Below are 26799 nucleotides of genomic sequence, written 5' to 3' on the forward strand. Positions count from 1 at the left end.
TATCACTTCCTCAGTTTAAATATTCTATAAGTATTTATGAATAAATCTCAAAAATCTGGGGTAAATTTTGCTAATGTAATGACAAAGTCATATTTACTAAAAGCTCCCACATAAATATAAAAAAAAAACAACGCAAAACAAAAACATAAAAAAACAAGTTGGGGCATTTGGCTGGCTTCATCAGTAGAGCATGCCACTCTTAATCTCAGGGCTGTGAGTTCAAGCCCCACATTGGGCATGGAGTCTACTTAAAAACAAAATAACAAACAACAAACACCAAAAAAACCCCCGACAAACTTAAAAAAAAAAAAGTTCATTTTAAATCTGATCATTGAAAAATGTAACTTTTAACATTTTGTACACTCTCACCTTTCTATAGTTTAACTCAACAGAACATAATTATCAAACACAAAGTAAAATGTTATCCAGAGAGCTCATTATTTTTCATTTCTCTGTAACCTTTAGTAATGTATAGTGTTTTAACTAACACTAAGTTTTAACTTAGTTTAACACTAAGTTTTAACTAACACTAAGTTTTAACTTAGTTTAACACTAAGTTTTAACTAAAACTAAGTTAAAACTTAGTTTTAACTAAGTTAGTGTTTAAAGTATGTAGATATTTATAAAAAAACCTTTTATTCTGCTTTCAATCATCAGGTCCTTCCATATGTTTGCAGTATTAGCTTTAAGTTTTAGGATTAAACCTGGAATAACATCCAAAGTTTGGGATTACAACAGGCAAACGTCAGCCCTTGAAGAAGCAGAGAGTCTTACTCAAAGTTTTTAAGGAGGCAGGGTTTATCAACAGCAACACTACTGACATTTTGGGCTGGATATTCTTTGTTATGGGGAGTTTTGCTGGGCATCACAGGATGCTTTGTAGTATCTCTGACCTCTACACACTAGATGCCAGTAGCATAGCCCCCCACCCTCAGCTGTAACAACCCACAGTGTCTCCAGACAATGCTCAATATCCCGGGGACAGGGATGTAAAACTACACCCAGCTAAGAATGACTAATTTGAGATAGTACTCTTTTGGGGTTTCTAATACAAACAAAAAATATCTGACATCTGATAATCTAATATACTGCCTAATTCAATTTGAGTATCTGAACACCTGTTTTAAATGACTGAAAAACTAGGCCAAGAGAACTTACATCTTAGTCAAAGGGGCATACTCGAGTAGCTATTTTTTGGATAGCCAGAAGTTAGGACTCAGTGTAGCAGTTTACACTGACAAAAATATTCCTAAAAGCATCACACTTTTCCTGGCCAAATTACTCAAGAGATGGAATAAAGCTATTAGGAGACTGACTAGCTTTGAGCAGAACATAGTGGTAGCTTCTTTTGGGTTACTTGTTCTTCCCTCCCCAGTTAAAATGATGGCTATACAGCTAGAATATTTTAATTCTAACAAGGTTGCAGTCTGGTGAAAATAAAAACACTAAAGTTAAGACAAGGACATTTATGAATCAAAATAGTTCCATTACAAGTGCCACATAACATTCAGTTTTAGATTGTTACATGGCACTCTTTTTTCCCCTAGCCAGTAATGCTACTATTCACTTTCTTCTTTTTCCATTTTGCATCATTTCATATATACTCTGTGAGTTCACAATCTGTGCCTGGAAAACCATTCCCCACCCCCACTGCTGAAAACATACCTATGCCATGTGAAATTATACAATAACTTTAACTTAGGGCATAAGTTATATGCCCATACATTTCAGAAATGATTTTAAAGCACCAACCTAAATTTAAAGTCACCCATCCATATCAAGGCCCTAAATCACAAATAATGATAGCATGAAAATATTAAAAAATTTCAAGTTGCTCTCATACTAGCATCTGAAGCCAGACAAGTCCTACAGGCCTCCAGGTATCTCTAGCTTCTATACCTTCAGTAGACGGAGTAAGATTTCAAGCTTTTTTTTTTTTTTTTTTTTTTTGCTGTTCTTTACTACAAACTTTATTTAAATTATATCAGAGACATTAAGCAACTATGTAAAATACCAACTATAGTTTTTCAGAGTAACACAGAAATTGCAAACATATTTCAAAAAAATACTTATAATAACCAAGGGCTTAAACCTTAACTCACTAAAGTAGGTGGCAAATCAGGGTATTGTGATTCAGCTGCACCATTCTTTGATAATCTATTTTATAGAAATACAGTTTAAAAATCAAAGAATTAGGTATGATGCTCTTTATTCTTAATTCATATAGAATCCAAATCTTAGCAAAGCATAAACCACAAGAAACACAAGTCCAGAGCTTTATTAAAACTTTTTTTCCTAAAAAGGCTTGAAGGATTCTTATGATAAATATGGGTGTTTGTGTCAAAACTAAATGACCCCGATTTACTGGGCTCTAGAATTTTTAAAGAAGATTTTATTTTTTATTTATTTGAGAGATTACAAGCGCCCACACACTGGCACACGGGGAAGGGACAAAGCGGGAGAGGGACAAGCACAATCCCTGCTGAGCACAGAGCTAGATGCAGGGCTGAAGTTCTCCATCTTGAGATCATGACCTGAGGAGAAACCAACAGTGAAATGCTCAACCAAATGAGCCACCCAGACACTCCTGGCTTTGAATTTTTATATTGTCTTGATAATCTTTTTATTTTCTCTACTTTCCCCTGTACCATAAATTATTGTCCTTTTTATTCTGCTAGTAAATTTTTATTCTAATTTGCTCTTTGTCAGCATCAGAGGACAACAGACTAAATCACCAAGGTTAGTATCAGCCTAAAATACATACATAAATAGAAAGGATAATGCTTTAGTAGGTAGACTGCGTGATGTCTATTCTGGTTGCTTAGGAGAAGCTTTCAGTCACAGCTGAGGCTGTTGAATCAGATACTTTTTGGGTAACTGATAAAGCTAAAAAACTCTTTTGAAATAGCACAGACTAATTTCTACAGCTAAGACTATAACCAAAATAGTTTGTATGACATGCCAGGCTTGGGAAAAGTAAACTGGAAAGAAAAAGGAACAAGAGAGAAACTGGATTAACAAAGGTCTGAGTTACCTAGTTTCCAAATTACTACACAATAAGAAAAAAATCTTGGTTCTTATTTTAAAGTTCTAACTCAGATTTTATAAAAATGAAGACAAGAAGTATAGGAAATTAAAAACTTTGACAAAACTAAAATTGCCTTAATAGTTGTAGCTTTTAGGAGTTTACAAAACTATTCCGGAGACAGCAATCATTAGTGTAATTTTGAACTATTATAAAAGCATTAAGGTTATCATTCCTTTAACTTTGGAACAAGGTTCCAAAACCAATTGAATCTCATTTATAAGTCAGTTACCACGAAATGCTATGGAGACCTAACAAAACCCTACTTATTTGCACCAACAGTTATTACAATGGGACAAAGGCTTTGAAATTAAGGTAAATATAAATGGGGACATGTACAAACATGAGAATTACAATGGCGAACTATAATCTAACACTTTTTGAAGGCATGTGATGTGCGCATCCCTCTAAGGACAAGAAACAGGGCTTAACCACTTCTGTATCTTTTATATCATTTTAGTACATAGCCTCATCATGTACTCATTTGAATCAACTGATGCAATTTTAAATGGATTCAAATACTAGAAATGCCAACTTCAAAAAACTACTAAATCAATATAAACACTGTAAAAGTTTTTTTTTTTTACTGTTATGGAATTCTAAAATTTAATGGTGTTTAATCTTAAAAATCAATATTCACTTTACCTAATTCAGATTACTTAGCACAATCACTGGCCAGTCTACATGTTTTATTCAAACTAAGCACTGATATTATGCTGTCTCAAGTTCCCAGCCTCCCAAATCGCATTAAAAGAAATCTTCAATGGGAGAGAAGATAATTAAAAAACCACATTTTTACTTACCTTCAACTGCTTTAAAGTTAGTGCAGGAGTCTAAACTTTTGAAAAGGAATTAAACATCCATAGAAACCACTATCACTCTCCCTCAAGCTTTTAAATAGGGCATCATTAGTTCTACCTAGTCCAATCTCTATTTCTTCTTCCTAACAAGTGCATTCCCAAGGTTCCTATCTGTCAATTTAATCAAATCTGTTTGGAAACAAATCTGTTTGGAAAATCTGTTACTTAAGAAGTTTACCTTGATATTAAAAATGTTTTAAATAATTTGTTATAAGGACACAAAAAGGTTGTGATTATAGGAGGACAAATGGCATAAGCTTAGGTACTTCATTAGTACATGTTTAACGAAATTGACAGTTAAAAAATTAGTTATTTACTTCTTTGGGAAGTTATGATTTATTTAGCTTCCTTTATTATGGAATTATATAGAGAGGATGCACCAAAGGAAAAAAAAATTACCCTTATAGGGGTTAAAATGAAGTCCACTTTATTTTGAGGAACCTTGGCACAGATGTAAAATTTTAACCAATTATCCCAGGATGACAGTAAACAGCAAATAATAAACAAAAAATAAACAGGAGAATAGGTTCCTGCAAAATGCTATTATATAGTATTATAGAGTAAAATAACATAATCCATAATTAACCAAACCAATCCTAGAATATAAAAGTCCATATAACAGTTAAATTTGATTAAAGACACACATACATACACAAATACACATAGCTTTTTTTTAATTTATGGAAATACGAATTCTGTTAAGAAATATATCTGCAGCTGATTTCCCCCAATATTCATTTTTAAATAAGTCTGGGTTACACAAGTATTACAAATGTACCATGCCTGGTAACAAAAGATAGTAATAGAAGTCATTCTAGAACTATGGGAACTGACTGAGAACACTCAGGCATCCTAATGAAACTTTCAGTACCAAATCAAAATCCCAACTTAGTTTAAAATCAGTAGCATAAGACATTAAAGAATACCCAGCAGCTATTTTACATCACAATATAGTTTTAGTAATTATGCTCTTGGGAGGGTCTGGATAGAACACAGGAAAAGAAAGGAGCTTCAAATCAAAAAGGAATTAATGTATCTGACAAAGCCATGTTTTACACTAATAACTTTTTGAAGGTAAGTCAAAAGAAATTAGGTATTTTTCTTACCAAACAAAGCTGGTAAAACATATCTTTACTCAGAGAACACAGGGTTTCTAATAAAATTCAACTTAACACCAGGTATTAGTTTTATACCCCTCTAAAAAAGACTTTTAAGAGTTGTGATACTTCAGAATGACATAGGAGTTATTTTCTTGTCTTCCAATATTTAGTAGTTCAAGTAGGCCATTCTAACCAAAACAAAAACCAGCTTGGTAAGCTTTTAGTTAACCATGCTAAGGTTTAAAAAAAAAAAAAAAAAAATTAGTAAGGCACTGAAGTAAAATCGTCAAACACCAAGTGTACAGAGTTCATTTTTGTGCTATTTAAAATTACTACAGATAAGAATAAGAATAAAAGTAAACGACTATTAAAAGATAATGAATCTCATTTAAAACATTGTCTTAAAGGAAAATACAAGCAATAACAATAAATAGCTGTTATAATCCCTGTCACGCTAAAGCAGCACAATAATATTGGTGTTTAATATTTATTTCACTACGCCAATATTTACGTGCTGCTAGAGCGGAACAAGTATGTCAGTCCATCCAACAAAACAAGCATCTTATGGTGAAAATAGTTTTGAATGAATTTCCTTAAATTTCTAGAGCAGCAAATAATGATTCGCATCTTGACTGTAGTATGTAAACCATGATGTGCTGCTACAGTACTTTAAGGCCTCAATAATACAGGATTCATTCAACAGGGGGACACCCCTCTAAACTTTATTGAGAAAAAAAAAAAGAAAGAAAGAAAGAAAAAGAAGAGAATCTCTTAAGTCTTTAACTTACCTGCAAGATTAAAAATCTGTTATGGTCCAGGTCAATTCCATGGCTTCGAAGAAGATTTCCAACATCCTTAAACGTTGTCTTTTTCCCACTTATGTGATAGACAGAAGTATTATCTCTATAGGCAGTTCTGGATACATAGAAGTTACTGTTAGGAATGACTTCATAATCATCCCCTTCCTGTTTTGCGTAAAAACAAAACCAGAAAACAATTGTTGGTATTAAGTCACAGGTCTGCACCAAATTTCACTCTCTTCATATTCAAACCAATTCTATGGATTAAAAACTTCAAAATGCATATAAACTGGCAATAGTTCTAAGACATAACCCTCTGAGCAAAGAATAGTTTTCAAGTTTTGATCTCTTACTCGATCACAAAAAGCAAAAAGCCAAACAGAAACAGAAAAAAAACCCCACCTCCAAACAAGTCAAAATATATTTGACTGAGAAAAAGAACATTTGAAGTGGGACAAGAATCTCACTATATCTGAAACAAACTCACCTAAATTATCAAGCCATGTTGACAGATTAAAATTACTAGTCCCATTTTTAAAAAGCTGCAAGAAATGATCCAAGGAAAGGAAGATAATAATGGCATAACATGGCTTAATCCCCCCCTTTTTGGTAAACAATATTCTATTAAAGGTATAAAGAACTGCAAAGAATTCACTACATTTCCCCAATTTCTAGAAAAATCAGATTTTTAAAAATGAAGTATAAATCTACTTTAGTATTAAAAAGTTGCTTTCCCTTAAAGGCTTTCCCATTTTGAAATTATGGCTTTTAAAATTTACACAAACAATTATAATACGCAAAGAAATCAAACCTGATTTACTGGCAATCATTTTCTAACCTAAGCTGTACAATAGAAAAGCACTAAGGAACAAAACAGATACCATCATGTAAATTTTATTAAAGTCCGTTATATTAAAAAAAAAAAAAAATCTAAAAAACAAAACTCAGAAGCCAAGCCACATCCTCGCTTCACTATAAAGTTTTCTATATTTTAAGGTTCCAACCGGTCATTTTTAAGCCATGAATTTCCAACGTTAGCTATTCAACATACAAGAAAAAAACAAAACAAACGAGTACTAGCAGAACCATGTAAATAAGCTAAATATTTTACCTAAAATTGTTTTTCTAGAAAACATATTAACTTTGCCTTTTCCCTGTTTTAAAAGGGTAGTTTTATTTAAAAAGGATAGTTTAAACTGAAGCAGTTTTTTTCATATTAGACAACTAATAACACTAATGTGAATTAAAATAATGGAGATGGTAAAATTAGGCATGTTACATTTTCAAATTTAAGAAATTTATCTGAAAGCAATAAAAACAACTGTAAAAACAAACCCAAAATTTATAGTGAAAGAATGCCTCGATGGCACTCGGGATTATACTCAATGTTTTATTCTAAAAAGGTAAGTACTACGATGTAAATTCATTCCCCTGGCTAAAAATTTTAATATTTTAAGTGTAACAGCTGCCACCACCACTATTCAAAAAGAAAATATGGTCTGGAGGTAATGAAATCAGTATTTAGGGGGTAAAAAAATAATTATCTGTTCTGCTTTAAACATACACTGATTTTTTAAAAGCCAATTTAAGCCAAAAATAATAAATGCACAATGTATGGAAATCTTATGTTCTGTACTTGAAATTGCAAATAACTAAATACTCCAAAGTCCCTTACCTTATCAATTATCTTCTGAAAATGAACCTCTACAGTACAACTCTGAATGTCCTTGTGTTCATCAGAATTGTGTATTAGTACTGAAAGTTTCTTAGATCTTATTTTTTGTGCTCGATAGCCAAACACAAAAAGCATAGAATCAATAACATTGGATTTGCCACTGCCATTTGGCCCAATAATACAGGAAAAGCGCTGCATAAAAAGAACAGAAAAAAAATTAAAGTTAAAAAAGTCAAATCATACAACTGCTTTTAATTTAAACTGCTTGCCTTTTTTACTTGCAGCAAAACTATTAAGTATTTAAAAGGTTTCATTTCAACTTACTTTCTTTCTTTCATCATGTTCTCCTTTACCACAAACTTCAACACTTTTAATAAGACCATATTCTCATTCTAACTTACTTTTTACAAAATTCATTCTATTACTTCCTTCAAACAAAAAAACTCACCAATTCTACTGTGAGGGGAGACTTAACAGCTAAAGTCGTACCAAAGATAACCAGTATAAACAAAAATTAATTTCAGTTGTTAAAAACACAGGAAACATACCATGTGTTATCAATCAGGATGAACATGATAAAATTGATTTATCTTGTAATAAAAACACATGACCCTAAAATAGTTACTTAAAACGGTCAAATACCTTATGAAAAGGTCCCAGAATTTTTTCCCCAGCATATGACTTGAAGTTCTGGTTTACAATATGAGTTATCATAAGCCGAGGAGCTCCAGCTTCATTGGCCATTGCTGGAGGTGGGGGAGGAGGGATGCTATTCAAAATTTCTTCTAAACTTCTATTATCAATTTCCTCACTCGGTGTCTCTAGGTCAGTCAAAGGAAAGGGAAAGCAAGGGGGGGGGGAAAGCCTATATTAGTGCAATTAGTTCGGAGAACTACTGCTTGCTAATCTTTGAACAAATGTTAATTATGAAACCTAGGAATCTGTATTTTCCACTAAATTCCACTAAATTCAGGAGAAATGAAAATCTTTCAGCTTGGTTTTATAAAGAAAGAAATTCTTAAAAGAAATAACCATCAGAAATAACCTACAAAAATACATCTCTTAGGAGTCAAAATGCTACAACATAAAGCAGGTCTGGGAAAACCAGAACAACATGATTTTCTGCTCCTCACCCAAACAGGTGGTTAAATCCTAAGGCTCTATTCCCCTTATCTCTGAGCACAGGGAACCTTAACTTTGCACACTCAAGAGCTCCAGCGACCCTGTCACAGGGGCTTTCTAATGTCACCCAATTCCTGTACTCACAAAATCTACAGTAGTTTCGAGTAAATTATTACCTCTTTAAACGCAATTTAAGACCAGGGAAGTTAAGTTATGGCCAAGCAACTTTTAAGATGCAATCATGTTAATTCTGTCCTAGAAAACTGTATACTAGCTATTGGCTTACCATGCTGACTTCCGTGGAAATACAAGGCCACAAATTCATAACTGTAGCCCCGTACTTGCCCCAATCCCCTCCAGTACCGTTACATCGAAATTGCACGAAGACTCTGATCTCTGAAAATTGCCAAATCGCTTTCTTGAGCTGCTCTATGGGACCGACACGCGACCTAAAGACATCAACTCCGCAGTCCCTCACCTCCGCGCCTCCAAACACCAGTCAGTACCGGGTTAGGCGCGGACCCACGCTGGTCTCCCAGCGCTTTTTCCGAAGGAGTCGCGGTGGGGTACTCACCTGCGGTAGCAGGGGCCGGACTGCCCGCGCGGCCGGGCGGGGGTTCCGGCTCCGCGTCGCTGCTGGCGCCGTCCGGGGACTGCGGCGGCTCTTCCCTTCTGCGCCGGGCGGTGGAAGGTTGGGTGCCTTTGCGGGGCATGGTCGCTGGGGCCGGGGGAGAGCCAGGGGCAAGTCAGCCCGCCGAGCCGCAGGACAGTACCGGTACATTCCCCGCTGGAGCCCGCGTCGGATGGGTTCAGCCCCCACCCCGTCCCACTCGGGGGAAAAACTGCCCGTTTCCGAGAGCCCAGTGTAAAACACGCCGCTCGACGACAGCGGGTGCTCGGCAAATAAGGCACGAAAAACCCAAGGGCCCAAAAGGCGGGATTCGTTTTAAGTCCGAAGCAAGTGGGAAAACCTAGACGTGCCTGGTTGTCAAGCAAGGATAGAACTACCTAAGTTCTTTTTATTTTCTTAATGCCCCCTACTCCCGTCCCCCCACAGTTGTAAGAATCTTATCCTTTAACTTCCTGACGAAATAATTCCTATACGTCGGCATTTCCTGACATTCCCACGCTGCGGGGGTTAGAGAAGCAAGCGCACAGACTCTGCGAGAAGAGTTGTATTAGCTTCAGGTTCGGGGGGACTATCAACTCTTCCTAGAGTAGCTAACAAGACTAACGGATGACCCGCCGCCTACTTTCCCCGCCATTTAGCTCTCGGCGCCGTTGACGGCCAGGGGCTTCCAGGTCTCCTCGACACCGTCCGACCCGGAAAGGCGTTAGGAGACAGAGGTCGACCACTCTCGACTTCCAAATCAGACATAAGCAGCGCCTGCTCCAGCTCAGTCACCTTGGGGTGGCGGGGTTTGTCCCTCCGGGGCCCGTTGCGGAATCTCGTTGGACAATAAGCTACAAAAGGTCACCACCAAGGGTTCAGACCCGGTGATTAGTCCCTTGAGAGAAGAGAGAAGGTCAGGGGGCCGGGGCAGGGGAGACGCCCTTTCCCCGACAGAGACCAGGATTTCTGAGAAAAGATCCGTGAGGCTTAGAGTCTGCGTCCCCCGCACCCCCGCCGAGAGACGCTTAAGTAGCTCAGAGAAGTGGCGCCCGCGAGAAGCGCGCGGGAGTCCCGACTGCCGGGAGGCGGCCGAGGGGGGAGGGGTGACAGCGAAAGAAATTTCCCGGCGGCAGCCTCAGCCCAGAGCGGACTTCGGCTGCTCCAGCTCAAGGCCTCTACTTTCCAGGCGCCGGCAGACGGGGCAGGAAGTAAGAGTGTGACAACCTGATCAGGAAAAGAAGTACTTTACCTGCGGGGTAGTCCACGCACACCGAAGCTGGAAACCGTTGTATAGCACCCCCGCTCCTACCGGTGTTTCGGCTCCGGGTCCTTCACTCGAAAATGGCGCCTAAAATACAAACTCGAACGGAAATTCGTTACAAATGCGCGCAATGCTTTCTGGGAACCACTAATTTGAAAAAAATGCGGCGATTACCACCGCCATCTTCTGGTCGCTTACACGCATGCGCGAACTCCTGGCGGGACCCTTGTGCCAGGGCACTTTTATAATAAGTTAAAAGGTAGAGCGAAACACTGTTTTGTCTGAGGCCTACGGCAACAGTATTTTTATAAAAACATTTTTCTAAAAACACCAATCTGGAGAGTGGTGAACGAGAGGAAAAAAACCAGCAGGGCTCCACCCACAGCTGGAAGAGGACTCAGTCGTCCACTAACGTCCCTTAAGAAGAGGGCGGGATCGGGTGACCCGCGATGGGGAAGTATCGCGAGAAGAAGGAATGTGCGTAGCTAGTAGAAGTCACTATGGTGACGGGGAGGTCGGGAGGCTTCTTGGTAACTGGTCCTAGCTCTGTGGGAGCAATCGCCACTGCTTTCCTGGAACTTAAGGTAAATCTCTTCACCTCTGGATGTGGTGAGGAAGGGGTTTGGAAATTGTGGCCATCAATGAACCCCACCTTACCTGCTTTAATAGTGTATGTGACATAGAGCATCAGTTATTTTTCCATCTCCGTGGAGGCAGTGGGGCTCTGGACGTAGCTTTTGGGACGCGAAGCAGGAAGCCCTGAGTTTGGAAGGAGTAGAAAGACAAAAAGAACAAAAATCCGGAATTGGTGAATGATTGTATGGTTTACATGTGATTAGCAAAATAATTTCGAATTCATTGGTGTTAGGTCGTTAGTGTCACTAGTGAAAGGGGATTTCGGGCTTTTGAAATCATTTGATTGAAAGATTCCGTAATGGAAGAAATGATTTGTTGATGTCATCTGGTTATCTTCATGAGAAAATTATCGATCGAAAATATTTCTTAAGTAACTTGAATACGTTGCACTGTGCAAGGCATAATCAGCATTATTAAGCAAGTATTCCTGTTCCAAGAGAATTTAGTTTTGTTAGTCGTTTTTTAACCTGTAGTCTGTGATCCTGGTAGTAAGGTGATTGAGATTCAGTGGAATTTTAATTAACCCTTCCTCTCCCTCCACCCCCCGTCCCCCCACCCCTTCCGCTGCTGAAACTGTAAACAGAATTCTGTGTGTTTGTGCTTTTTCCCTGGGGAGTTAGTTTTCCCGGAACTTTGATTACTTTCTCAAATGTGGTCCTAATCTCGTATTATGTTAACCACTGGTTGATTTGACTACCTCCAATAAGTATTTATTCACCGACACTTAGTTAATTGACTATGAAAACTGGGAGCCTTCTTTTCCCCCTTTAACCTTTGCTTACCTAGGGCCCGTCACAGTAAAGCTCCCATAAATCTGCTTTATAAATGACTTTATGTTACCATTCTAAGTAAGTAGTATGAGTCTTGCCGCAGGACCGTAAAGTCAGGTTCAGTGATTCTCAAGTGGGGTGTGGAGCACACCCCTTGCGAACTGTAAGAATTTGGTGAGGTTCAGAGACTGGTGTGGTTAGCAGGAACATTGACTCGGTACTAGAATACACATTTATTTATTTATTTTTATTTTTAATTTATTTTTTATCTTTTTTTAAAAAGATTTTTATTTATTTGTCAGAGAGAGCACAAGCAGGGGGAATGGCAGGTAGAGGGAGAAGCAGGTTTCCCGCTGAACCAGAAGCCGGATGCCAGAGTCAGTCTGAGGACTCTGAGATCACGACCTGGGCCTCAGCTCAGGCAGACACTTAACTGACCGAGCCACCCAGGTGTCCCTATTTATTTTTATATTTACTTAACATATAGTGTATTATTAGTTTCAGGGGCAGAATCTAGTGATTCATCTATTTCATATAACATCCAGTGCTCATTACAATCAAGTACCCTCCTTAATGCCCATCACCCAATAATATACCTTTATTTTTAAAGTTGAAAAAATTACTGTTTTCATAAGACAAATTACAGACAGTAAAACTCAATGAAAAAAATTTTTTGGCTGGTAGGCATATCAAGAAAATGTAGTGATTCTGTTTGAAAGCTTCTGGAGTCTTGAATTTTCAAAGTTTATAAAACACTACAAAACCTGAGTCAGAGAGATATCAATCGTGGAAAAAGCAAAGACTAGACCAAACTGAGTGGTGTAAAAGAGTCATGGAGATGATGTAGTAGAAAGATGTAACATAACAAAATCCCAAGTCCCATCATTTTTTTAGCTACGTGCCTAGACAGTTTACTCAATTTATCCATCTCTTTGAGAATATTTATTATAAGAATCAGTATATAATGTCTGCCTCATAGGATTGTTTATAGTTGTCTAGCACACATGTGAAGCATTTGATATTACTGTGTTTATGACATTGACCTTATTAGGGCATGTGCTAAGCATGAATAATGGGATGTCAAGTTAGAAAATCAGCTTATGAAGGGTCTTGAAAGCCAGATTGAGCATGTTAGATATGATACAGAGAAAACACTTATTAGAAAAATTTTGAGCTAAGGAATGATTTGGTTAAAAAAGAAAAAAAATAACAGTAGTTAAGTGGGATGTGTTAAAGAGGAGAAAGACTTACATTAGGCATAGCTGTATTGAATTATTAGTATACAGTCTTCAATGTGGAGGGAGAAGTGCCTACACAGTAGAATGGAAAAAAATCCAGGAACATTTGGGAGGAAAAATCTATAGCTTCTGAAGATTTTAAGGTTTAAGAGTCTAAACACCTAAAGTCAGTCAGATAATATTCTTTGTTGGTGAATCCTGAACTAGTGATGAGGAGAAAGAAAGAAAAGTTATGGATAATTCCTAGTTTTACTGCCTTTGATGATTGCTATAAACAGCAGTAGGTCTTAATGACAGATGAGAAAGAAATGCAATTTCAATAAATCACTTAAGTAACCTATTGATTTAGATTTAGTTCAACCTAACCATGCTCCACTCAGAACAAATATTTTCAAAATAGCTTAAACCAGGTTGTATAATGTGGAAAAGATATTTATAACAAACAGCTACAGAGTAGACCTAAATCTAAAGTGAAAGTAGGACGCTTAGAATAAGTGAAGTGATTTGAGAAGAGATTAGAATCATAAGAACAAGGCTTGATTGATCCCTTCCAATATTTTGGATACTTCTCATGAAAATAACAGAGTTTAATTTTAAAAAGAATCTGGTCAGATTGGGATGGACTAACTTAACAGTCATTTGGTAAAGTATAATCAAGTCTCATCTTTCTGATCCAAAATCATCTACTAACAACCGTTATGTGTAATTTCAGGCAGTCTGAGAAAAGAACCCTCATTTTTTACATTTTAAAAGTGAAATTGTACCACATAGGAAGAAATAAAAATAAATTTAAAGAGAATAATAGAGTTAGAATTCAAATCCACATTTGCAGTTCTTTAAGTGCATACTTAAGTTTTGTCATCATCATAATATATTTTTTTTGTCTGTCTTCTAATGAGTTTCAGCATTTCATAAAGTCCGATATTAGATTTGTGGATAAATGTTTAAAAATATGACTCAAATTTTTAGTTAATTGTGAGTATTTGGATTAATTGGATATTAACAAATAAATATGAATTTATGTAAGTAATGAATAAATACTTAGAGAATGTTCAAAATTAATAAATTGGTTGGGGTGCCAACCCTAGGAGTCATGACCTGAGACAATGGCAGCTGCTTAACCCACTGAGCCACTCAGGTGCTCCCATCTATTTTCTAGATCATTGCACAGCACTCTGGCATATTGTTGAATATGATTATTTTTTTATGCTAGTTGATGAATTAAAAGGATGAATTAAAGATGACTACGTATTTGAGATTTTCTGGTAGAATTTATTAGGCCATACTGTAAAAGGATTATAAATACAGCAATATAAACAATTATAAAAGGCTGGCTCGGTTGGTGGAACATGCAACTCTTGATTTCAGGTTGTGGGTTCGAGCCTCACACTGGGTGTAGAGATTACTTAAAAATAAAGTCTTACAAAAAAGATTAATAAATTGGTTATAGAACAGGACAGATAGTAATGACTGTTCCTCTTGATAATATAATATTATTATACATTTATATATTATACATTTTATTTGTTATACATACACATAATATATATGCATTTATGTAATATGTACATAAATACATTATACATTATATATTAGTACATGAATGTTATTGAAATTCTCACTTTTTTTTTTTTAAGATTTTATTTATCTGACACAGAGAGAAAGTATAAGCAGGGGGAGCAGCAGAGGGAGAGAGAGAGAAACAGGCTCCCTGCTGAGCAGGGAGTCTGAAGTGGGGCTCTGTCTCAGGACCCTGGGATCTGACCTGAGCTGAAGGCAGATGCTTAATCAACTGAGCTAGCCAGGCTCCCTGAAATTCTCACCTATCTTAACAGAAGAAATAGGAAGTGAGGAAGTGGAATAGTGTTTTGGGGGAAGGACTGTTTTGAAAAATAAGTTCGCTTTTATTCATGTCAGTCTGGATTAGGAAAGACATATCCAGTGGGAGCAGAGGCAGAGATATAGCATAGGAAAGAATATAGGATGAGGCAGTGCTATATGAATGCATGAAACATACAAATAAATTAGTTTTTTAAGGTCGTAAAGTGAGGATAGCACCAGAAAATGTCCATTCTTAGACTCTAGGAAGGAGAAATAATTATAGTAAGGCCTCAGGATGGATTCTAGATTATAGGTGATAGAAAACCTAATCTAAATTGTCTTGAGAAAAAGGGAAGTTTTTCTTCCCCATCATTTATATGAGTAAAAGTCATGGGCCACCTGTGAAACAGTCTCTGCAAAGGGAATGGAATGTTCTAATTGGCTTAAGTCTGTCTCCTGCTGGCTTCATTGAAGCCACATGGGCTAAAAGTGGGGAAGTGGGTGTTCCAAAGAGAAAAATTCTTTGTAGCTAGGAAGAGTGACAAAAAACACCAATTTTCAATTATGAATAGCTAACACTTATGTAATTTTTACTATGTTTCAGTCACTTCATTGGACATTTTACATACATTTAATTACCATAACCAACCTGTGAAGTAGATATTATTAGACACATTTTATACAAGGAAGAAAACGATACAGTATCTGGAAGATCAATAGGTGAAAAACTTTCAATAAAAGGGGGTGAAGTGCAGTAGAGAGAATGAGAATGGTGATCCTATGAGAAAAATAACGTTAGTTTTTTTTCAAATGCAGAAATGCATAAAGAAGACAACAAAACTGGGCCATAGTCTTATCACTCAGATAATCCTGTACTAAACATACAAATGTATAGATAAGCAAAATACTATGAACATAGTAAAAACTTCAGATGTACAGAAACCTAAAACGATAATTAAAACCTTCCCTTCTCATCCCAGTGCACCTATCCTCACAATGTCTCCATTGTCTTGCATATCTTCCCAGAAAAATGTTTTAGAATCTTCTAGCTTAAATATAGTCCTTTTTATTTACACAAAAAGGATTGTGTTATATTATACTGCCATGAACTTTGCTTTTGTCATTTAGCATTATATACCTCTTTCTATATGAGTACATACAGATTCAACATGCACAGATTCACCTCATTTTAAATTTTTATTTGTTTTAAAAAATATTTGTTTATTTGACAGAGCACAAGCAGGGTTAACGGCAAGCAGAGGGAAGCGAAGCAGGTACCCTGCTGAGCAGCGAGCCCAAGGCCAGACTTTATCCCAGGACCCTGGCAATCATGACCTGAGGCAAAGGCAGCTGCTTAACCCACTGACCCACCCAGGTACTCCCATCTCATTTTCTAGATAGTTGCACAGCACTCTGGCATATTGTTGAATGTGATTCTTTTATGATAGTTGATGAATTAAAAGGATGAATTAAACATGACTACGTATTTGAGATTTGAGAATCTCATGGTTTACTGGCTAGAATTTATTAGGCCATACTCTAAAATGTTTATAAATACAGCAAACAAGAATAATATTAAAAGTCTGGTTGGCAATATCTAGATATATTCATGGCTAGAACTGCAGGGAAATGTAAATACCACAGTATATACATATACTTTAGCAAATGCATAGAGGCATTGGAATGGGATGGGGGTTAATGATCTTCAGTAATTGAACTGTATGGCCATTTGCAACCCTGTTTTCTTTGCTTATTATGTCTCTGAATCCTCTGGAAATGGTGCGCCTGCCTCGCTCTTCTCTGACATGCAAGAGATCCTCCCTCTAGTCTGCAAGTGATTTTATGACAGGGCAACCTGAGTAAAAAGATCTGCCTTCCTCTCTCTCCCTCCGTGCTCTCCTGGGAAAGAATCAAAGGAATCTTATCAGAACTATCAGTTTAGAAAACTGTACATAAAATTTGTACTTTTAAAAATAGGGCCTTGGATAGTCATAAGCAAACCATTAATTTTAATATCAATATCCAAGGGCTAGCCTGTATGCAAATGACCCAGAACTTGGTATAAATGTACTTATGATTTAGCTCTTGTGATTTATCTATTCTTCACATTCTTGTTCACTCCTGAGGCTTATCTGCTATTTCTTATCTATTAATTGATGTTATGCCTTCCCTCTTTCCTGCCTAAAATTTTTCTCATCTTGTTAGTGCTTCTACCTCTTAATTTTAATTCTTTTTCTAAATAAGATTATTTTGGTTATGTATTTATTTATTTGAGAGAGAGAAAGAGTGCGAGCAGGGGGAGGAGCAAAAGGAGATGGAGAGGGAGATAATATCAAGCAGACACTGCTCTAATCCCAGAAACTAGCTCCGGCCCCCATTTCACGACCCTAAGATCATGACTTGAGTCGAAATCAAGAGTTAGATGCTCAACTGACTGAGCCAACTAGGTGTCCCTCTTAGTTTTAATTCTTAAATCTAATTCTTTTTTTTTCTTTTTTTGTAAACCATTTAACCATTTTTAAATGTATAGTTCAGTGACATTAAGTACATTTATATTGTTACACTATCATCTCCATCTATCCACAGAACTCTTTTCATCTTGTAGAACTGAAACTCTGTAGCCATTAGAGAATAACTCCCTCTTCTTCCTCCTCCCTGCCCCCAGCCCCTGCAACCACCACTCTACTTTCTGTCTCTATGAATTTGACTACTGTAGTACTTCATATAAGTTGAATATACAGTATTTGTCCTTTGGGATGCTAACTGGATTATTTCAGTTAGCATAATCGTAAGTTGAATTCTCAAAATTAGTTCTGAATTCCAGTTTCTTGGTTCTAATTCATTTCCACATTATAAACACACATATCCATAAGCTGAGTAATCATGTAATCTGTGATGAACATTTAAACTTAGTTTTTGATAGAAGTATACAGAGTTCTGTAATAAACAGGCATATGTAGTTGCATGTATATCTTGATGTACATTTATATGTATGTGATAAATTCCTATGACTAGCGATTCTTCCCAGGCTAGGTTTCTTATACAATACTTCCATTGAATCATAGCTTCTAACTCAAAGTTTAGCACAGATGTGTCAGATTGGCAGAGCCTAGGGTACTTAACCTCTGTCTAGCTATAAGGAAGGCTAGAGAGGAAATAATGTTTCTTATAATGAGAAAAGGACTCATAAGATAGGGGATTACCCAAGTATAGGAAAACCAGTCAGGTCTGGGGTGAAGAACAAGAATAAATGACCATTAGCAGTAATTTACCTGCTCTTCAGTAATGTATGCATTTCTGTTTCTCCATATGCCAGCATTGGGTTCTGAGTATTTTGCGTTTAACCACTCTGATAACAGAAAAATGGTATCTAGTTGTTTTAGTTTTCATTTCTTTAATTATAATTGAGGCTAAGCATTGTTTCATGTTTTTGATTGCCTACCTACCATTTGTACTTATGTTTCCGTGAACTGTTAATTTCTATGTTTAACAGTGCCCTTGATCAAGTGACTTCATGGATGACTATGTTGTCTTAGTTATTTTCTGCTTCTATAGTATGGCCAATCTATCCCTCTCCACTGATTCCTTCTCTTTTGTCCCCAAACATACTGGAGTTTACCTGAGTTAAAAAGGCCTTTATAGCTACTATTCTATTTCATCCTTTAACCTCTACACTTAAATAGCTTAATATGTACAGTTATATAACTTTAACTTCTACACTTATGACCTATGCTGCTGATTCCATTTTCGAGCATGTAAGGATGGTTCTAGATGCAGAGAATATAAGAATGAACAAAATAGACAAAAGTTCTTGCACTTAGGAAGCTTATATTTTAGAAAGGGAACAGTAAGTAAAATGCATAGTATGGCAGTTGGCCTTTAATAGGGTGTACAGGGAAGGCTTCACTGAGAAGGTGATTTGGGGGGAGAGATATAAAGGAGGGAAGAGGAATAAGCCATGCAGCTACCTGGGGGCAGGGACTTCAGTCAAAGAATACAAGTTCAAAGGCCCTGAGGCAGGAGCATTCTTAGTATGTTAGAAAAAGAAGAGGTTTGTGTGTTTGGAGCAGTTTGAGGAAGAGAGAGAGAGGAATCAGGTAGGGTCAGAGAATATTAGGATATATTAGGGCTCTCCAGAGAAAGAAGAATTGATGTTGTAGTCTTGAGTCCAAAAAATAGAAACTTGGGCAAATTTTCTGTGTTGCAGTCTGGAGGCAGAATTCCTACTTGAGGAAATAGTGGTCTTTCCTCATAAGGCCTTCAGCTGATTAGATGGAGGCCACTCAAATTATGCAAGGAAATCTGCTTTACTCTAAGTTAACTGATTATAAATGTTAATCACTTCTAAAAAATACATTTATAGCAACAGTTAGACTAGCCCAAATAACTGGGCACTGTTGTGTAGCCAGGTTGACACATAAAATTAACCATTATAGTAGAGGAGTCCAGATTAAGAAAAGCTTTGAACACTGTTGCAAGAATTTTGTTTTAACTCTGAGATAGGAAGTCACTGTAGTGTTTTGAGCAGAGAAGTGCCATGATCTATTTTATTTTTTTTTAAAGATTTTATTTATTTATTTGATCGATCACAAATAGGCAGAGAGGCAGGCAGAGAGAGAGGAAGAAGCAGGCTCCCCACTAAGCAGAGAGCCCGATGTGGGGCTTGATCCCAGAACCCTGGGATCATGACCTGAGCCGAAGGCAGAGACTTAACCCACTGAGCCACCCAGGTGCCCCTGCCATGATCTATTTTAAAACAGTCACTTTGGCTGCTGTGGTAAGTATAGATGATGAGAGGTTAGAGGCCAGTTAAGAGACTATTATATCCAAGTCAACAAATGATAGCACCTTAAACTGGGGTCATAACAGTGGGGGTGGCAAAAATCAGATATTCTGAAGATAGAGTGTAAAAGTTTTGATTTTTAAAAAGTTGGAGTTGGGATGTGAGAGAAGAGTGAGTGATAATTCTAATTCTAATTCTAGGCCTGTGCAACCACAAGAAGGGAATTGCCATTTACTGAGATTGGTAAGGCCGTAAGAGGAGCGAAGTTAGAGGAATGATCAGCGGTTTCATCTGGATCTCAAGTTTGAGATGTCTGTTAGACATTCAGATAAGTTGTCAAATAATCAGTTAGATATAAAATCAGGTTCAGTGGAGAGGTCTGAACTGGAGATATGAAATTGGAACTTGTCACTATGCAATCAATATGTTTGAATTTATATTAAGCCATGAAACTGGGTGATACCACCATGGCAGTAGTGTAAATATAGAGGAGGTACAGGAACGGAGCCCACAGTTTAAGGCTGGGAAAATTAGGACAAGAAGTTGGTGAAATTTATTCCCTCTATAACTCTGCAGTTCCTTTCCCTTCCTAAACTGCCCATTGAAGTAAAGCCTAACACCCCAGTAGATTGAAAAGGAATCCTGCAGAGTTCCATGTACTCTTAGGAAGATTGCCTCTTCCTCCCTTACAAAACTGCATCAACACTGCAAACTACCTTAGAGACCAGTTTCAGGAAGATGGCTGCAATTTAAATTGATTATCCACCCTCCCTTGTGAGATCACTGGGACTATTCCAGCATGTGTTATATCTATGTTTACCTCAATCTCCACATTCAAGACTCTTAATTCCCTATGTTAGTTTGTTACTGGGCTTAGCTGTTGATGATGGTAATTTACACATGATAAAACTTTATTTTCTGTCACAGAAAAGGTGGTTAAAAACTGGTATGTCTCTCCACAAGGTCAAGAATCTTGGCTCTTTCTATCTTGTTACTGTTGTATACATGGCATTGATGACAGAGCATGGAGAGTGTTACTCTTCTTTTTCAAGTTTTTATTTGTCAATTATGTTGTGATTTATAAAACTTTTGTAAGAGTTAATAAAATGGCTTCCTTAGGAAACTCATTTACTTTTCGTATTGCTGTTGTGGTTAACCACAGAATGTAAATCCCAGATTGGGCCACTAGGTTGATGATGTCGTACTGTCTCCACATGGGTTTCAGAATTTTTAACACCCTGTGTGGCCACATCTAGTTTTGAGGGCAGCTGGGAAACACAGTTTTATTCTAGGTGGCCAGGTGTACAGCAAAAATTCAGATTTTTCTATCACAGAAGGAGGGATGAATGAATATTGGAGGACAACCCGCCATTTCTACCATCTGTCCCAAACTCTTAACTCCTCCCCATAAATCCTACCATTCTACCTTTCGGAACTCACAATATGTTATTGGCCAAATCTGCATTCTCAGCCTTTACTCTGAATGATCCCTTTACCTTGGTAGTCTAACTTAATTCTTGTTGTTTCCTAAGGAAATTGCTTTCCCCCTGGCCCCTTCAAGTGGAGACCATTTGCCTCCCAGGATCCCATGTGTCAAAAGGCCTTATTTCTCACTGACGTATCTGGACAATGGATTCTTTTTCTCTTTCTCCTTATAATTCCCTAGTCCCTTTAAACAAGTCCTACCAGATTAAACCATTCTCTATTCTTTTTGTAGTCAGTTGCAGATCTCTGCAATTTGTCCTCATTCAATGAGTATTTGACCACCTAGCTAGCTATCTTTATCCTCTACTACTATTATTGTCATTATTCTCAGTGATTTAATATCCACAAATCATTCCACTCCATTCCCTGGCCTCTTAGCTCCTTGGCCTCATATACCCACTTTCACAGTCTTTTTTTTTTTTTCCCCCTTTTAATTAAAGATTTTATTTATTTATTTGACAGAGAGAGAGACTGAGACCTCAAGTAGGCAGAGAGGCAGGCAGAGAGAGACTGGGGGAAGCAGGCTCCCTGCTGAGCAGAGAGCCCAATGTGGGGCTTCATCCCAGGACCCTGAGATCATGACCTGAGCCGAAGGCAGATGCTTAACCCACTGAGCCACCCAGGTGCCCTGCACTTTCACAATCTTAACCTACCTTATCATTACCAATGTCTACATTCTTTCTCAAAATCTGATATAATTGACACATAGTAAAATAAATATTAAAAACTCCAATCTTTTTCTTCTTAAGCCCCACAAATGTTGACCTATACTGGACCAAAAACAATTTATCAGTGATTTTTAGGGGTAAAGGCATAGTTGCTCCCATCATTTTCTCATATAAAATTGCAGAATAGATCAAGTTAGCTATACTGTAGAGATTTTCTTACTATTATCTCCCCTACCCCAGCCACTCCTTCTCCCCAAATACTCCTGACTGGTCAGCCTTGGTGACCATGGCTTTGGGTGGAAAAAAAAACTCAATGAGTCCTCAGGAAGCTTTGTACTTCCTCAAATTGGCAATGCTCTAATACTTCTTTTCCCTTATTCTACTATCCAGTCTCATATTAGAATGCACATATCCTTCATGCAGATGATCTCAGCTAAATAGGATAGAAAATCTTTCTGAGCAAGGGAGAATCTTCCCAGTGTTGGAATGCCTTGCTCTGATTCCTTGGCACCAGGTTTCTGAATGGTTGCATTACCATTGGTTTTACATTGCATTACAATGGTTTCTTACCAAAACCATACTGCCTTTACTATTTACATGGGATTATAATTTCTTTGGTGAGGAATTATTCCTAATTGTCATGGTTTTCAGCAATTTGAGGTATTTTGGTGTAAGATACATCATGCCTTTGCCAAAGATCTTTTAAGTTTCTGATTGCAATTGTGTATTCAGATTTTACATGTATTTTCTTATCTATTGTGTTGTCATTTCCAGAAGCACCAATTTGTCTGCCTTTATTGTTTTAAAATCCTTATAAGCTTGGTGAATTTGAATCATTGTGGAAAAAAAGCAGGATTTTGTAAGTACTTTTGCTCTTTTTCCTCCCCTATAGTTAGGAGAAGTTCTGATGGAAAGGAGGAAGGAGTTTTGAGAAAGGTGCTGAAGGTGCTCCCAAAGACCAAAAAGTAAGCCCTGGAAGGTGTGCCTCAGAGAGAGCATATTCTTGCTCTGGCTACTATACATAGATTCATACTTTTGAAGAAGAACAGAAATCTCCCTAAGTGAACTAACTGGAAAAGAAGTGTTTCTGACCCTAGCTGTATGTTGGTTGACCATAAATCTTAAGATTTTTTCCTGTGGTTTTAACAGTCCCCACCTGGACCCAATCTAACAAATTAATGAGCAGAATAAGTGAAAAAGGCGCTTTGAAATACAGCTGTATTTAACACTTTGCTGTTCTAAAAGTCTTCTTGGAATTGGGAGAATAAGAAATTATCTAAGGGAGGTCCACTGAATACTTATCTGTACTCAGCAGCTCCTTTGATGTAGTTAGCAGTAATTTTCTACTGGGCAAAGAGGTATTTTTTCCTTTAATTACACTTTCATTTACTTTTTTTTGTTTGTTTGTTTTTTAAAGATTTTATATATTTGACAGAGAGAAATCACAAGAGAGGCAGGCAGAGAGAGAGGAAGGGAAGCAGGCTCTCCGCTGAGCAGAGAGCCCGATGCGGGACTCGATCCCAGGATCCTGAGATCATGACCTGAGCCGAAGGCAGCGGCTTAACCCACTGAGCCACCCAGGCGCCCCTACTTTTTTCTTTTTAAGTTAGTGATATTACTCAGAAAGAATTCTGTAACTATAAATTAGGTTTAGACAATTTAGCAATTTTCTTGTTTATATAAATAAATATGAGTTATAGATATATGAGTTATAAATATACATATGAATAACTTATTTTTAAAAAAACTTTTAAAAGATTTCTTTATTTACTTGCGAGAGAGTGAGCAGAGGGAGGGGAGACAAGCAGAATTCCACTGAGTGGGGAGCCTGACCCTGGGCTCAATCCCAGGACCCTGAGATCATGATCTGAACCAAAATCAAGAATCGGGTGCTAACCAACTGAACCCCCTGGTGCCTAAGAGTAATTTAAAAATTTTTATTTATTTATTTATTTGAGAGAGAGAGAGGGTGCATGCATGATTGGTGGGGGAGTTTCAGAGGGGGGAAGGGGCAGAGGACAAAGGAGAGACTCTCAAGCAGATTCCCCACTGAGCTTGGAGATCCACCTGGAGCTGGATCTCAGGACTCTGAGATCATTACCTGAGCTGAAATCAAGAGTCAGATTCTGGGGCACCTGGGTGGTTCAGTTGGTTAAGCAACAGCCTTAGGCTCAGGTCATGATCCTGGAGTCCTGGAATCAAGTCCCACATTGGGCTCCCTGCTCAGTGGAGAGTGCTTCTCTCTGACTCTTCCCCTTCTTGTGCTTTCTCTCGCTCTCAAATGCATAAAGTCTTTAAAAAAAAAAAAAAAGAGGTGCTTAACTGACTGAATCACCAGGTGTTCCAATTTATGTATATATTTTTAAGTTTCTTATTTTCATTCCAGTATAGTTAACATACAGGGTTATGTTAATTTCAGGTATACAATACAGTGATTCAACAATTCTGTACATTACTCATTGGTCATCACGGTAAGTGTACTCTTTAATCCTCATCACCTGTTTCACACACAACCCCGCCCCTCATAATCATCAGTTTGTTCTTTATAATTAAGAATCTGTTTCTTGGTTTGTCTCTCTGTCTCTTTTTCCCCCTTTGTTTGCTTCGTTTCTGAAGTTCCACATATGAATGAGATCATATGGTACTTGTCTTTCTCTGACTTACTTCACTTAGCATAATACTGTGTAGTTCCATCCATGTTTTTGCAAATGGCAAGTATTCATTCTTTTTTATGGATGATTAATACTTCATTATACACACACATATACACATACACCACCTCTTCTTTATCCATCTGCCAATTTACACTTGGGCTGCTTCCATAATTTGGCTATTGTAAATAAGTGTACAATGAACATAGTGGCACATATTTCCTTTTGAATTAGTGTTTTTGTATTCTTTGGGTAAATACCCAGTAGGGTGCTTCTGGATTATAGGGTAGTTCCATTTTTAATTTTTTGAGGAAACTCCATTTGATTTTTTTCTTGTGATAACAAGATTATTTGGGGGAGTATTAATCTTTTTCTATATTTTTATTTGGCAAATTATCATTGCGACTTTTATATAACTTTTATAAGAGATTTATTACCTCTTTCTTAAATAACTCACTTATTTTTCTCATTGCCACTGTGACAACCATAACTGTTGGTCAGTGTATCTGTCTCCAACAGAATGTAAACCTCAGATTGATGATGTCATAATAGTCACATGTGGGCTCCAGAATTGAAGCCATTAAAATTAAGGCCTTGATCGCTTGATTAGACCTTAGGAGTTTATTCTAATGTACCATTCAATAGGACCAATAATGATCTGCTATTAAGGGGTTCCCAGTTTACAGAGTCTTTTGATTTGGCCCTAGGACAGCCTTTGGAAATTATTTATCCACTAAGAATTAGTGGTGGTCTGTCCTTGTATACTGTTCAGGCAGGTTGTAGAGGACCATTGGAGTCCCACCCAAGGCTTCCAGTCACTCCTTGGCAGGATTAGCATACTGACTAGTTTTCTTCTTCTTTCCATGTATTTGATGCCAACAGTATTAAAGGTGTTTTGGTGTCCTTAGAGTGCTAAAATGTTTTGTTTGCTTTTATTTTTTGTGTACATGTGTTTGTTTTTAATACAGATTTTATATTTTCCCCCAACTTTTATTTTTACAGTGAATACAATCAAATTGCATTTTAAAATTTTGCTGAAAGTAGAGACATGAGACTGAAGATATCTCTTTTAAAAGAACCAAAACATATCCTTTTGATACTTATAAACCTTATTGTGATCATCTATTGTTAAAAGTTTCCTATTTTGTATTCTAGTTACAGAGTGGATTTTTTTTTCATTCTTTTAATGGTAATTTAGCTAAATTGTTTTTGAAATATTTGAGATCATGTGTTGCAGGTAATTTTCCAAAGCAAACTATTTGCTCTAAACCTTACTTTCAAATTCTTATTGACATTTTTCTTACTCTATTTAAGTACTGTGCTTAAGTACATAAAACACAGTTTTTGTTTAGTCTAGTAGGATCCTAAAGATCCAAGTTAACCAAGTAACTTCTTTGCTAGTGTGATTTAGTATGTTTTCACTGAGTTTTGCTGTATTTCTTCATACTCATGATAAAGTAGAGGATAAGCCTAGTAGGATCTAGTAGATAAGTCTAGTAGGATCCTAAAGATCCTAAAGTTAACCAAGTAACTTCTTTGCTAGTGTGATTTAGTATGTTTTCACTGAGTTTTGCTGTATTTCTTCATACTCATGATAAAGTAGAGGATAAGCCAGGGAAATCTGAGCAGTCAGACCTTTATTATTTCATGTGGGAAGGTAGTGATTATAAATATTTTCTCAAATGCATGACCCTATGTTGTGTTAGCAGGAATACCCAATTATGTATCAGGAGGATATGACAGGTCTCTCTACCTTCTTTCTTAGTTATTTAGATTAGTGCTTCCATAAGAATCAACTGTAGACTATTACAGGTCTGTGAAAGGATAAGTACAGAAATGAGAAAGTAAGAGGTAAATTCTTATAGCAATTTGACATTGTCATAACACCCAAATATAAGAATTTTTCTAATAATTTTTATTTTATCTTATAAGATATAGATTTGAAATAGAGAAAAATGTGGCCCTTCATCAGAGATAGCAAAGCACTGTTTAGATATTTGATCAAATTTTTAAAATTTATACTATCCTGCTTATTTAACCTGTTGAGTGAAAATAGAATTCCTTTGATTTCTCCTTAAATCCTTTTTACTGTCTTTTCAAAGTGTTCTCTCAAGAGTTCATGCCATATACAGTCTTACAGATTTTGACTGTGTCTGTTGTCTGCTTATACCTTTTCAAGTTCAAGTATAACAATTTTTTAAACTTTCTGAATCTGTCAGTCCCCTTATTTC

The 26799-nt window shown here is 36.9% G+C and overlaps 2 protein-coding genes across 8 annotated transcripts in view; one reads left to right on the forward strand and one right to left on the reverse strand.

Annotated features, from left to right (window-relative positions):
* SMC4 (structural maintenance of chromosomes 4) overlaps window positions 1–10626 on the reverse strand; it is a 38989-nt gene extending 28363 nt beyond the window's left edge. Inside the window, exons 1-5 of the mRNA XM_046003158.1 lie at window positions 10505–10626; window positions 9217–9360; window positions 8163–8341; window positions 7521–7712; window positions 5834–6010 (exon numbers count right to left, since the gene is read on the reverse strand). Of these exons, the coding sequence (XP_045859114.1) occupies window positions 5834–6010; window positions 7521–7712; window positions 8163–8341; window positions 9217–9355 (687 nt within the window). The 5' untranslated portion in view covers window positions 9356–9360; window positions 10505–10626. The remainder of the gene's footprint in view (window positions 1–5833; window positions 6011–7520; window positions 7713–8162; window positions 8342–9216; window positions 9361–10504) is intronic.
* A 359-nt stretch (window positions 10627–10985) lies between these two features.
* IFT80 (intraflagellar transport 80) overlaps window positions 10986–26799 on the forward strand; it is a 114710-nt gene continuing 98896 nt past the window's right edge. Inside the window, exons 1-5 of one of the 7 annotated variants that reach the window (XM_046003131.1) lie at window positions 10986–11100; window positions 16214–16356; window positions 22692–22776; window positions 24337–24388; window positions 25571–25653. In XM_046003131.1, coding sequence (XP_045859087.1) covers window positions 25617–25653 — 37 coding nt within the window. In that variant the 5' untranslated portion in view covers window positions 10986–11100; window positions 16214–16356; window positions 22692–22776; window positions 24337–24388; window positions 25571–25616. Of the gene's footprint in view, window positions 11101–16213; window positions 16357–19964; window positions 20008–22691; window positions 22777–24336; window positions 24389–25570; window positions 25654–26799 lie in introns of those variants that run through there. The other 6 variants (XM_046003125.1, XM_046003127.1, XM_046003128.1 and 3 more) reach the window with 6 other exon arrangements.

The sequence above is a fragment of the Meles meles genome, chromosome 4 (genome assembly GCF_922984935.1).
Source record: "Meles meles chromosome 4, mMelMel3.1 paternal haplotype, whole genome shotgun sequence".
Taxonomy (NCBI): Eukaryota; Metazoa; Chordata; class Mammalia; order Carnivora; family Mustelidae; genus Meles; species Meles meles.